Genomic DNA, 13,363 nt, shown 5'->3' with positions numbered 1-13,363 from the left:
TCACGGTCAGGGCGGCTAGGATCTGGAACCAACTTCCAAGAGAAGTGGTGCTGGCTCCTACCCTGGGGGTCTTTAAGAAGAGGCTAGACATTCACCTTGCTGGGGTCATTTGACCCCAGTACTCTTTTCTGCCATGGCAGGGGGTCGGACTTGATGATCTGCTCAGGTCCCTTCCAACCCTACCAACTATGAAACTGTGAAAAGTCCAGATGTTTTAAGATGTGTTAAGGTTCTTTACATTTAAACTTACGTTCTCTTTACAAGTACATACAGAATAATTCATGATCCCTGATAAAGTGCAAGATTGTTGCAGTGCTATCAGGAGTTTCTTACTGATCTCACAAACCACAAGAGAGCAGTTGAAACAGCCTCTGACAAGTGTCAGCAGAATCTACCAGCTGACAGGGTCCCCTCTCAGTCAGATCGCTTCACAGTGTGGCGATTCATATGAATTCCCAAGCAAGGTGAGGCAAAGGTAACCTCTTGTCTTCAGTGCTGACCCAAGTGCTGCTATTAGTATCAGTTGTGAGATGTGCAGGACATTTTCTTAGTGAAATCTGAACCCAAGCAGGCTTTGGGTTTTATAACAAATGTTACATAGGCTGGGTTGATGAAAGGTTACAAAACTGTCCTCGAAACTGGCTGTATGCTTAGTTCAGCTTGCCCTGGAGCTTAGCTGTACAAATTACCTGGCCCTTTTCATTACTTAATTTTGAAAAATGTTTCTTTATACAATTTATATTAAAGGCTCTATGCAACTGGGTCTATACAGACAGAAACATGAGCACATGCAGATCCTTCCTGACCTCTTGGGTTCCCTACAACTGTGAAGTGAATTAAAATGCTCTTATTTATGCTGTGCCTTCTCCAGAGCATTTGAGCATCCAAAGGAGTACTGGTCTCCTAGCAGCCCTGGGTTTTTACAGACAGTGATAATGGGAGATCCTGGTGTGGACCGAGGAAATAAATGACCTCTCTCTCAGGTACTTATATGGCCTCCAACTCCATGGTATTTGAGCTTCTCACAATCTTGAAGGGAGACTGTGAGCTAGGGGAGTGCAATTATTTCCTCTTTAGACCTGGAGAACTGGAGCACAGAGATAGTAAGTGACTTGTCCAGGATCACAAAGGATGCCTGGGGCTCAGCAGGAAATGAACTTTGGTTTCCCATGGTCCAAAATGCCTTCTCCATAAACCTCTACATGTCCTTTGTCTTAAATTTCTGCTATTTTTTAAAACTACAGCAACAGCAGATTAGTCAATAAAGAACTATATCACACTCTGGAGTATGAGCACTGATACCAAATAAGACTTCAGTGACTCAACCTGTCAGACACTTACCCATGTACTCTCTCTTATGGACTTTTTCAAATATATATTATTCATCTGGCCTGAAGGAACAGCCCATCTCCATTATTTTTATATGGTTTTGGGGGCCATATAACAGTGAATTACCTGAGACAAACAGTGAATTATTGATCTGATGGCCCGCAGTAGTCCCTTTCCCACCAGTATCAATACACTGAGGTACAAGCATACGTATGTACGGAAATTTTGCTTGGAGAAACATTATTGCATGCATACCACAGCCACTCTTCCATGCTGTTTTCTTCTAATGCACGCTCTTCCCAGCCTCCCCAAAGGCACCAGCCTTTATATTTTATACTTAATAGCATCCATCCTTCAGTTAAGGAAAACAAACCTGAAACCACTTTCTTTTTTCCTTTATTTCCTCCAACTAGTTTAAATTAAAAGCAGTGCAAGGCATAACCTTTATGCTAAACTAGTAGAGAGAATGGACTAGCACTCCTAGAGCTCTGGACTACCTCCTCTGCCAGAAAGTAACTCAAATCATCTGTACAAAGTAAAGTGCACAGCCACGGTTATCCATCCCCGGCTTTCCTATGGTCATCATTCCACGAGCCACGGAGTTCTGGCGGAGCTAGAGATCTGCTCCAAGCAGAAAGGCCAGAAGAGTTTGAATAATGTGTCAGTTACTTCATGGAGAAGCTATTTTACACATGGACAGTCCCTCGCAACTGATAAATCTGTCATCTCTCACCTTCTAATATTTTCAGATCAGGCACTTTGCCTGAACAAAGGAAAAATGATGTCTGGCTTACACCGGCCAAACTCACATTTGAAGGGAGAACTCAAGTGCTGAATAATTTCAAGATGGTTTTTTGGTGCATAACTTTGCCTTTTCTTAATTTTCTTTTTTTTATACTGAAGAACAGTCAGGGTCAAGCTGGGCACATGTTAGTGAGGAGCCAAAAAAAAAAAAAAAAAAGATCCAGGCCACAGTAAGCACTTATTTGCGAGGGTAAAATGAAATCAGTTAAAGCCAGCTCACCCCATTAACACCCATTACTTCTTACCTACAGGGAAAAGGGGAACTGGAAAGCCTGCTGCAGTCTTTGTAGGAGTCATATGGCCTAATTCAATTCCTACAGGAATAGAGAAGATCTTTTTACCTACTCTACCCTACAGAATACCCTGGGGGACATGATACAAATTCCTTCACCCCTTCTGAGCGAGGCCGACAAAAAGTGAGGGATGGAGCTGGGTTCGCTCTGAGCTTTGAGGAGTCCACGTTATTGGCAATTCTGTCCATAACATGTTATTAGACAAAGTTAGAAAAAATTCAGACAGTAAATGATCCTTGCCTGGTAGTGACAATAAGAAGGCATTTACCTGGTTTACTGTGTTTGTGCCTTTCAAGGGCAACAAGGTTATTATAAATGTAATATTTTGACAGCCTATAAAAAGCAGATCTGTTTTTAATAACGATATGCTGGCTCATCTGTCAAACAGAAGCTTGCTTCAATTAACAGAACTAACCACCTTTATCCAGACATTATTAAATAGATGTCAGGTTTCTAACTCTTTTTCAGTTAACATCTCTGGGTCCTCAACTTTTAATGCTTAGGAATCAGCTAGTCTACAAAAGCTCCAGCAGAATCATAGAAACCGTGTCCATGCTTGTGCATGCATACCTCATCCTTCCTGTAACCATCTGCAAGCAAGCAACTACATTACTTGCTGTGAACAATGAACGTGGAAAACTATACACTAAAATGACCATGTAAATACTACGCCACTACTAACTAACCTTCAAGAGCAAATTGGATGCTTATCTTGCTGGGATCCTATGACCCCAGCTGACTTCCTGCCCCTGGGGCAGGGGGCTGGACTCGATGATCTTCCGAGGTCCCTTGCAGCCCAAATGTCTATGAAATCTATTAAACTAGTTTGTGAGTTTGGCAACAAGTCAAGCTTCTTAGTCATTAGGCATAGTTTTAATATATGGAAGTGAAGTCTCAGCAGGAATGTAATCCATTGGACTGTGGAAGACTTGGGTTCAGCTTCCAGTCCTGCTTCCTTTCTAAAGCCAGAAGGAACTGGGAGTGCTGGGAAAGCAGCATGCCCATTCTCAGTACAAAGGGAAACACTAATAATGAACAGAAGTCATCAGATCTGGAAGCTTCAGCTTGTAAAGAGAATCCCAAAATTCAGGTATTTGCCTAAGGAGTAATATTCAGACCAATGGACACAAAGGATCTGTCCTGGTAATGCCTAACATACATTTTTTCCATTTCTCTATAAAAATATGGGGGAAAAGTCTCCGGTGACACTTACGTTAAACTCTTCCTCTGAAAGATAGGGTTCAATAGCCCCAACAGTCTCTTGTGGACTCGGGTAAAATACATTTTGCAGTGTGGGTTTTTCTGAGGATGAGGGTACTAAGGACGCAGACTGGCAGCTGAATATTTGGAAACAATCACAGATACAGGCTACCCATTGCTTGCACTTGTCCTGTTCAACATATTGCGCTGATATTGAGGTGATACTGATGAGCATTAAAAGGAGCATTGCATCTAGTCTTTTTTGGATGGATGCTAATTGCTGTAATGCTGAACTTCGAAGACAACGAGTAGAAGGGAAAAAGGGAAGAATTATTGAGTACTCACCACTTCCTGAGAAAAAAGTAGATAGATGATTTAACCTGAAAGGGGCGGAGTTACATTTGGGCATTTAAAAACTGACTTCTGCAAAACTTTTTACATTATTAGAACTTGAATTGCATCTATAACTGTTTCTATCTGAACACTGTGGTCTGTGTGCAAACAGCAAGCTACTTGGAGCAGGGGCCATTAAAACACACATCTTAAAAAAAAAAGAAAAAATCCTCGACCCTACTAACTCCTCAAAATCCCACCCCATCTCCCTTTATTTCCAAGTTCACTGAATACTCTGTTTACAGTTGCTGCCTGGAGTTCCTGTCCAGTTTGGTTTTAGCCTTCACACTTCACTGAGACCCTATTCACCAAAGAACTAGTGCACAATCCTCAGCCTCTTGGCAAACATGAGCTTGTTCCCCTTCCCAGTCCATGGCCCACTCCCACAAAAACAAGTCACCTGTCTTAACTTCCAAGGTTCTTCATGCAGGGATCCTGGTTTTCTCTGTTTAAAAATCGCAAATTCTCTGATTAAAAGCCCCCAAATCTGTGTTTTTTTCTGCTATTAAACCCCCCCCCCACCACTATATGTATAGGTATCAGCTGAACACAACATTTTATTGATATATTTATAATGTTAAAGCAATTTGGAAGTCTACCAATGCCTCAATTACTACAATAAAATACATTCTAAATACCTATCAATGTTGGTGATTTTGGGTTTTTATCACAAAAAACAGAGCTCTCCCTGCCCACTTCACACACCAGGGCATGGGTCCAGCTCTGGCTGTGCCCCCCACTGCTTTGGGTGCTGAGCAGTCCTGATATGCCAGTGCCCTGCCCCTGCCATTTCCCCTTGCTCCCAACCCACAGCCCCCTGGCCCTGCCCCTCACTTCAAACCCACAGCCCTCTGGCCCTACTAGTGCCCCTCACTCCTGCCCCACAGCCCCTCGGCCTGCCCTGCCCCACTCTGCCCTCCTGCACCGCGTCCTGTCCTCTGGGCCACAGAGGCCCTGGAGAGAAGGGCAGCAGGGCAGGGAGACCTGAGCCCTCAGCAGGCAGCCCACATCTGTCCCCATCCCCTGCACAAATCTGGGGGCATGCACCCCAAACACACCTCCTACAGGAGTGCACACAGTGGCATGTAGCTGGCCCCCTGTCACCTGTGGATAAGTCACCCACAGCTCTGTCCCAATCTCCAGCTAGGCCCTGCATCCACGCAGTCCCACCCTGGCACTGGACCCCAAGCCCCAGGCCCCACGTACAGCTCCAGCTGGGCAGTGCTCCCAGCCCCAGCCCTGCTCGACTCCCTCCATCCTTCACTAGGGGGGCCTCAATCTCCCCCACCGTCAGACTTACCTGCAGGGAGCTGCACGAGCTGCTCTTCATGCTGCCTGGCTGCCATGCGCAAGTGTACATGCCCACATGCATGTGATTTTCCTGGCTGCCTGTCTTCCTCCTGCCCCCTGCAGCCCCTTTGCAGGCTGGAACTCTGCCAGCCTGCAAGAGGAAACCCACCGTTTCCTGAGTTTTTCTTCTGTAAAAGAAAAAATCTGCATTTTTCTCCTTAAAAGAGAATCTGCGTTTTTCTCCTTAAAACGAGAAAATCCACACTTTTCTGTGGCAAATAGAAAACCTGGATCTCTGTTCATGAGACCTTCTTCTGCCCCATCATTTATAATTCAGCTCTGAGAGGCCAACTCCTGTCTCTCATGTCTTAAAGGTTTCAAAAGCAGCATCGTCAAGCCATCTTCCATGTTTTCCTTCACCCTTGGAAGCAGCTCCCCCATGCAAAAAAACCACATTTCCTCTTTTAAATTCTTCCTGAAAGCCTCCCTTGCCTTGAGGCCTATAAAAACTTGTTGGCAATGTTCAGGCTGCTGGAGTACTGAGGCCATTGTCCATTACGCTGATCAGATCAATATAATCTCATTATCTCCTCATGCTTCCTAATGTCTCTGTATCCATTTATCCTCTCCTGACATGCTTAAATTGTCAGCTGTTGTGTGTTTCCCCATAGCCTAACACAGTGTGGCCCTGCTCCTTGACTAGAGTTCAAGGGGTTTCTTGTAGCACAAACAACAACTAACATTTATAATTCACAAATGTTTTGTAAGGTGCTAAACATGTGAAAAGTACTCTTAATAAACAACAGCAGTGTAAGGTGTAGTTAAGTTTGAAGGACTGCTTTACAGTATGAAAAGAGGGGCAAAAAAAAAAAAAGGCCACGAGCAAAGTTATGGCGCTTCTGGGGCAAGCACTGTGAAAACACAATTTTGACACTCTTAAAGCTGAAAGATATCTGGTTCAAGCTCAGACATTACTTCCTGGAGTCTTCAAGCTCTCCTACCGTCACTAAAACACAAAACTGAACTGCAGCATAAACACACAGTGAACATTTAATTAACTTAGAAACATAGTGTCATTTTTTCTATGTCTTATTTAGTACCATATTAAATGAAGAAATGCCTGATATCTAACCCCTGATTTGGAGAGCTTGCTTACGCTCTGGGTCCATGCAACTATACTGACAACCCATAATTTCACACACAGCAGACAGAAGCCCAAGAATGAAAGAACATGTACACCGAATTATTTTGAAAGAAAGAAATAGGCTTTTTTAAAACACAAACAAACAAAAAAACAAACATGAAAAACCAACCCAACCCATGGTTTTGAACATTGTTATTTAAAAAAAAAATCAGAACAACATTTTGGTGTAATGAGCAGAGATTACTCATTCCCTTGTTTTACGCAAGTTGACTTTTGGCTTTCTGCAGAATGCCATTTAACAGAGCACATTACCAAGCTGCTAGCCACTTTTCATAGTGATGCTAAAGCAGGTAAGAGACAATAAGTGGAACTGTTGATGGTTTATATTACTCTATTATGTTAATGTTCACTAAAGTATGCCATAAGCTCTCTCATTACATGTGTATAAACCAATTCTCTGTGGTGTTATTCCTGTGCTAAATGCTATAACTACATAAATCTTGAATTAATGGAGACTTTATAGTTCCTGAAAATGAAGGGTAATTGCTATCTGTTAATGCTGTTGTTGCTATTAAAGGAAGTATATATTTTCAGTAACAATGTTTATGGACCGTGAGCCTCACATCACAGCTATTGCACAGTGTGGAGCACAGCATAATACTGTTACCAGAAAACTCCCCTTGTGTTGCCTCCCTTACAAAAAAAAGACGCAATATCATTTCCACAGCTACCACAAACTACCTTGTAATTCTCCTAATGACAGCAGAGTCTGCATCTGTGTCCCTCAATGAACATAACACAGATTCATATTACCCCCTTTGGGAAATCATGGCCTATGGAGTTCTTTGGTTGTCTAAATGATAGGGAACAAAAAAAAAAAATTTCTGAGAGTGGAGTGTGGCAGCAAGAAAGTGGGTGTGAAAAAGTACACCCTCACTAGCTTCTTTTAAGAGGTCTTTGTTAAAGCAGAAACCTGAGGCAACTCTTGCTTGGTGGAAAGTCTCTGCCTTCTGCTCAGAGAGTGGAAGTGATGGATGAGTTCTTGGCTTGCCTCGCCTAGCATACTCTCTGCAATTTCTGTTCTCTTAAAAAGAGCAGAGTCATCATTTGGAAGCACTGTTATATAATCTACCATGAGGCTGCAACTTGCACAACCATAAATACAGCTCTTCAGCTCTGAATCCTCTTAGTTATGAGTACCGGTGTCCTTAATTCTCTACCCTTACCATGTACAGTACTGGATGTGACTGTACGAGGAGAAAACAACTAGGGGTCTGTTGAAATCTAATACGCAGAAGGTGGGTTATAAATGTTACTCTGTGTGCTTTTTTATAATGTTGAGAGCTTTAGCAACCTTCTAGAGCTACTATTTATTTATGAGCTAAATAAGCAGTGAATTAGCAGTAGTCTAGTGGATAGGACAGTGAGGAAGGTGGCTACCTGTACAAGCCATGGGCTGGCACAACCTGGCTACAGTCTGAGGTGGGCCGGGTGTCTTTGGTAGCACCTCAGTGGTGGGGGGCTTTCCATGCGCTTACACTGGGGCCAGGAAGCTGGGAGCTATGCCCGTATTGCTTTGCCCAGATCTTGTTTCCTGGCTGTGATATGAATGCAGCTTTCAGCAGGTGGGGAGCTGCATCATAGCTGGGCATCTGGAAGCTGTCCATGCAGTTGATGTTGCCACTTTTCCCCATCTCACTCCCCACTTCCCAGCTGTGGCTTAGCCACAGCTGGAAGCTACCGAAGCCTTGATGTAGCTCCTCAATTGCTCACCCCCAGTGCAGGCATTGACACAAGTACAAGCAAAGCCCTTTAGGAATCAAAAATTGTATTTCCAGCCTGGAATACTTGCAGGCAAGTTACTTCCCCCCCTGTTCTCCCCATCTGTACAACTGGGATGATGACCATCAGATATCAGTCATGATAGACTAATGTAAAACGCTAGGGAGAACAGCCTGTATTTTATTATTAACTCCTGCTCTGTCTCTCATCAGTGCTCCATGTCTGCGTGTATTATACATAAAGGTAGCTTAAACAGCTTTGTCTTGCTGAGCGAGCAACAAGGCAGAATTTCTTTGTGGCCTTCTGGAGGGCCAAGAAAAGTGCACGGGAAATGCAGCTGCACATCTTGTCCCTCAGGAGGCACTGTCTGCAGACTAGAGGGCATGCCAAACCCTCCCACTGGCTGCGATTTGGGCAGCAGATGTTATTAGAGGGCACATGCTGTTAATGCTCAAAGAAAGAGAAAATTAACACTCCCAGGTGTACTCCCTTGGGCTAACACCAGGAATCCTTTCACTGAAGACACTCAGGACAGCCTTTCTATAGCTCCTCATTGTATCAGTCAGACCAGGATTTAGACCTCTGCCTAACATGCCTCCGCTGTGGTCTACTGGTAATAGCAAAAGTAAATAAGGATTCTCCAGGTGCTCTATGAGTGCCATGGGAGTTTGCACTATCGGGCCTAAGGAAAGATTGAAGTCTCTCTACTTCAGCCTCAATAGATCTTACAGTAACATGCTATGTGCTCGTGTCTCTGCTGACATGAAAGGCAACCCTGCTTAATGCCAGAGACCCATTTAATGAAACTGATGTCTTGCCACATGCCTTTACCAATCAAACAAGATATAAAGAAGACAATCTCTCCTCTCTTCTTAGTAAGGCAAGTATTTTGATTTACTTTAAGGAGAGGGTAGTTGGAAGACATACCGATCTATAAAGCTGAATAACAGTTATTACACCCACATTTACACACACACACACACACACACACACACACACACAGACACTATAAAAACTGTATGGAATGCTATAATGGCCTTTCATTTGCTGTAAAGGACAGTAAGTTAGCAGCCAAACACAATGCAGCTTCCTCTGAAGGTAACCTCAGATCCCACATTCTGAAAGCTAATCAATGTTGTTCAGATTTCAATTTCTTCACTACAAGGTGAAGTCAAACCTAATCTAACAAACGTCAGTCTCAGATGTAATGCTGCTAGCTGGGTCTACCAGTGTAATTTAGATAATCATTAATAGCATAGCTGTATAATAAAACTACATGTCACTTACAACTTCATCTGAGGTTTGACTGGCAGATCTTTTAAACAGTTTTCTAAATGATTGCTTTTACTTTCTCTGATTGGACAGCCTAAGAAAGGCTTTAACTCTGTGGTACCCAAGCTTTTGGGAGTAAATACCACCCATTTCTCCTCCAGCCAGCTCTGCTATGATATCATTTTGAGGCAGATAGCCTTGGAAACATGTACTGCAAAAAATATAGACTGAAAAATCTACTCTATTTCATTCAGCAGCTATGATTTAACTCTCTCTCTTCATTTAAACTTTCATATTAAATACGTATCTGTTGTCTCAGGGGAAATTATACATTTGCCTGGACTTTCAATAGAAGAAAATGACACGTATTCCTAGGTCTAGCGACATGCAAAAGTAGGATTTAGTTAACATTAACCTTTAGTGCAATATCTGGATTTCATGGTACTTTCTTCCTGTGGTTACAGGATAAGTGATTTCTGAATTCAGCCCTACATCTGTAATTCTGATCCCATAGAAACTGTGCAAGTTGCAGTTTCTCATGAATGACTGGAAGTCTGGACAATCAAAATATAGGAAAAGTTTGATGGAGATTTAGCTGAGACTGATATCTAAAGATTATAAAAGCCTTTGACATGCTTGATGCTTAAGAGCATGTTACTGCTGTTGCTATGAAGTGGGGTTCTTCTGGTTTTCATGGCAAAGGTGACGGCTCTGCACAAAGATGGAGGGCAATATACCCAAATATGTGACTGTATAATTTCTCAGTTGACTAATAGGTATACCAAATTCAAAGTCAGAAACACTTGGATATGCAACACGATGAAGCAGCCACTGGGCATGTCTATATGAGACATTTACTGCACAGTACACTAATTAACTACAGTAAAGGTCTCAGCATCTACACATGTGCCTGTTAGGCTGGAATAAACTAATTTACTCTGCAGCAGGATAGTACTTATGAACTGCACATGTAGAGACAGTTCATAACCTTTCTCTGAGGACAGGTACCCAATGCCCATCTTCTAAACCAGGCTCAGAGCTTAGGTGGGAGCATGCGGCGGGACTGTCCCCTCCATACATTTATCTAACCGCCTTAGAAATACGATACATAGTCCATAAGGTACATGAACTTCTGAAATGGTCTCTCACCTTAACCATGCTGATGTCTACAGGTCTGTTCTAAACCCATTACAAAAGAGACATAATCAAAGATTAGTATAAATTATTATAAATATTGGCTTTTGTGAGAGTTACCAGAGGAAGACTTCCTCTAACACAAAAAGGCAGTGCCAATTTAGTGACTTAACCCATGCTAAAATCTGGAGTATAAACCAAGAGGGTGTACTATTGTGTTAGCAGTAGTGAGCTCTGCTGTGGAGCTGAGCTAGGGGGAAAAAACTAAGGCTATCTGATCTGAGGTTCTTTGATTTCCTAATATTTCTAAGTTTGATGTGATGTTAAAGGAAAAAATGTATTTTTAAAGGAAAATATATATTTAAAAAATATGCATTAAACAAAAATATTAATTTTTTCACCTCATTTTTATTTTTCTCATTGGGGAATCTCCAAAATCATAAAGAATATGGGGGGGGGGGGGAAGAATTCAGTCTTACCTTATCGTCAATATCACTCTCGCTGTCACACTGCAAATTGGAGAAAGAACAAAAAAACTTCATCAAATATTTGTATTTAGATGAGTTTCTTGCATTATTATTTAAATTCTTTAGAATAACCTGCTTAATATATATTTGAATGGTCACAGAGAACACTAGTATTCTACATATTAATATATTTTAAATGATCAACCTAAACAAAAATATAAAGACAAAGCAAATGATACAAATGATTGTTGAATTAGATATTTGCACAAATGAAGCAAACAGCGATGTATTACGAGAACAACCGGATGTAACATGGTATCTCAACAAAACCTTAGCTTCTCATCATCCAAAATAGTGGAAGTGAACAGAAACAGTTGTGTTTTGCCTCTGACTAGATACAAACTTTGTTGTTTAATGCAAAAACTGGTGAAGGTGGCCAGTTTTAATCAGATTAGTAGTCCCCATATTGGTGATTGAAATAGTTAAAAACATAATTAAATAACGTAGCTCTTTTTCCAAAATGAAAAGGAGTTTTATTTAGGCAGCTTTACAGTAAAATTCCTTCCAATCTCTGAAAATGGAATGGTCCATTTTCACAGCACAAGCGATGGCAAGATAGCGTGAGTTTTGAGTGCTTAAAAATGTCTGGTTCTCATTGGTTGGAGGTAAGAAAGATTTACAGTTGTAAGATGCAAATAAATTTCTTGGCAACCTCTATACACAGAACAAATGGCTAGCATGTGGTGGGGCATTCAACTGGAATTTTATTTCACCTTGAGTGGATATTGCAGCATACATTTGTCTAAACTGAAATCAGGTTGGGAATCCAGATTTTGAAGCATCCTACTGGGATAAATGATTTAATAAGGTGAGAAAGTATAGGACAAAGATGGTGGGTGGCAAATATGGTAACTCATCAGTGAGAAATCTGCATGTGGGTTTTCATAATATAACATAACAGATGGAAAATATTTGTTAGGTGATTTAATCCATCTCCCACTTTTGAATGAGACAGAGCATGTTGATTTATACCAAAAATTTATAGATTGTAAGGGTTGGAAGGGACCTTGCAAGATCATTGGGTCCAGCCTCCCTGCACTAGGTAAGAAAGCCAACTGGGGTCAGATGACCCCAGTGAGGTGACCCTCCAGTCTTCTTCTGAAGATATCCAGGGTAGGCTCGCCTTGCAAGTCTCTGATCATGTGGCTCTTCTCTGGACTCTCTCAACCTTTTCCACGTCCTTGCTGAAGTGTGGCACCCAAAACTGGGTGCAGTACTCCAGCTGTGGTCTTACCAATGCTGAGTAAAGTGGAAGAATCACTTCCCTGCTTTTGCTTGAGATGCATCGGTTGATGCATGCCAGAGTATTATTCGCCCTGTTGGCTACAGCACCGCGCTGACAGCTTATGTTCATAATATGGTCTACTATTACCCCAGGTCCCTTTTAGTTCCGTGGCTAGTTAGTTTGGTGCCACCAAGCCTGTAAGTATTTTAAGTATTTTGGGGATTGTTCATCCCCGGATGGAGTACTTTACACTTCATCTGGAGTACTTTGAACTTCATCTGGTTCTGATCCGCCCAGCCTGTCTAGGTCCGCCTGTATCTGCAGCCTATCTTCAAGCGTGACCATGCTCCCCCATAACTTGGTGTCATCCGCGAACTTGGCTAGTGAGCATTTCACCCCAAACATCATAAAGTTCACTATGCTATGACACCCTTGTTTTTGGGCAGTTTGCTTTAGAACGTACTTAATTTCTTCCTCCCTTTGACATGTGAAATGGTGGATCTCAAACACTACAGGGATCTTATGGTACTGTATTCTTTGATAAATATGGAACATGCAAAAAGCATCAGCCTTATGGAGGTGTCAGTCACAATTCCATATTAAAGGTTGTCTCAAATTTTCAGTCTGAGCCTTAGTTTCATCTAATCTGTTGCACTGATGTTTCTTTCTGAAATTTTGTTGTGGCTCTTTTCTTGTGGTCAAGAAGTTCTGTGCTGTAAACGTAAACTAGGCATAGAGAATACTTTCCAAGTTAAAAACAACCCCCGCCCTGTTCTTAAATTTATCCCGGGCTCTCCTGATTTTCAGCCACCTTTCACCGTGGAATGCAACGGTTCTAAACGAGAATGAACAATCAGTGTGTTCTGAAGAAAAATATAAAATTTGATACATAAAGTTATTAATCTTGTCACTGCTGAATGAATCTCTCTCTCTCAAACCAGGTGTGCACTAGAAAAAAGTTTTTCAGTAG

General features: G+C 42.0%; 1 protein-coding gene across 10 annotated transcripts in view; it reads right to left on the bottom strand.

Moving 5' to 3' along the window:
* FBRSL1 (fibrosin like 1) overlaps positions 1-13,363 on the bottom strand; it is a 671,310-nt gene that overhangs the window by 201,059 nt on the left and 456,888 nt on the right. For all 10 annotated transcript variants that reach the window (XM_019538998.1, XM_019538993.1, XM_019538999.1 and 7 more), the window contains one exon: positions 11,121-11,150. In XM_019538998.1, coding sequence (XP_019394543.1) covers positions 11,121-11,150 — 30 coding nt within the window. The remainder of the gene's footprint in view (positions 1-11,120; positions 11,151-13,363) is intronic.

Source organism: Crocodylus porosus, unplaced genomic scaffold, assembly GCF_001723895.1.
Source record: "Crocodylus porosus isolate Cpor-Errol unplaced genomic scaffold, CroPor_comp1, whole genome shotgun sequence".
NCBI classification, from domain to species: Eukaryota; Metazoa; Chordata; order Crocodylia; family Crocodylidae; genus Crocodylus; species Crocodylus porosus.
Note: the sequence above shows the minus strand (reverse complement) of the source record. Positions and strands in the feature narration are given on the sequence as shown.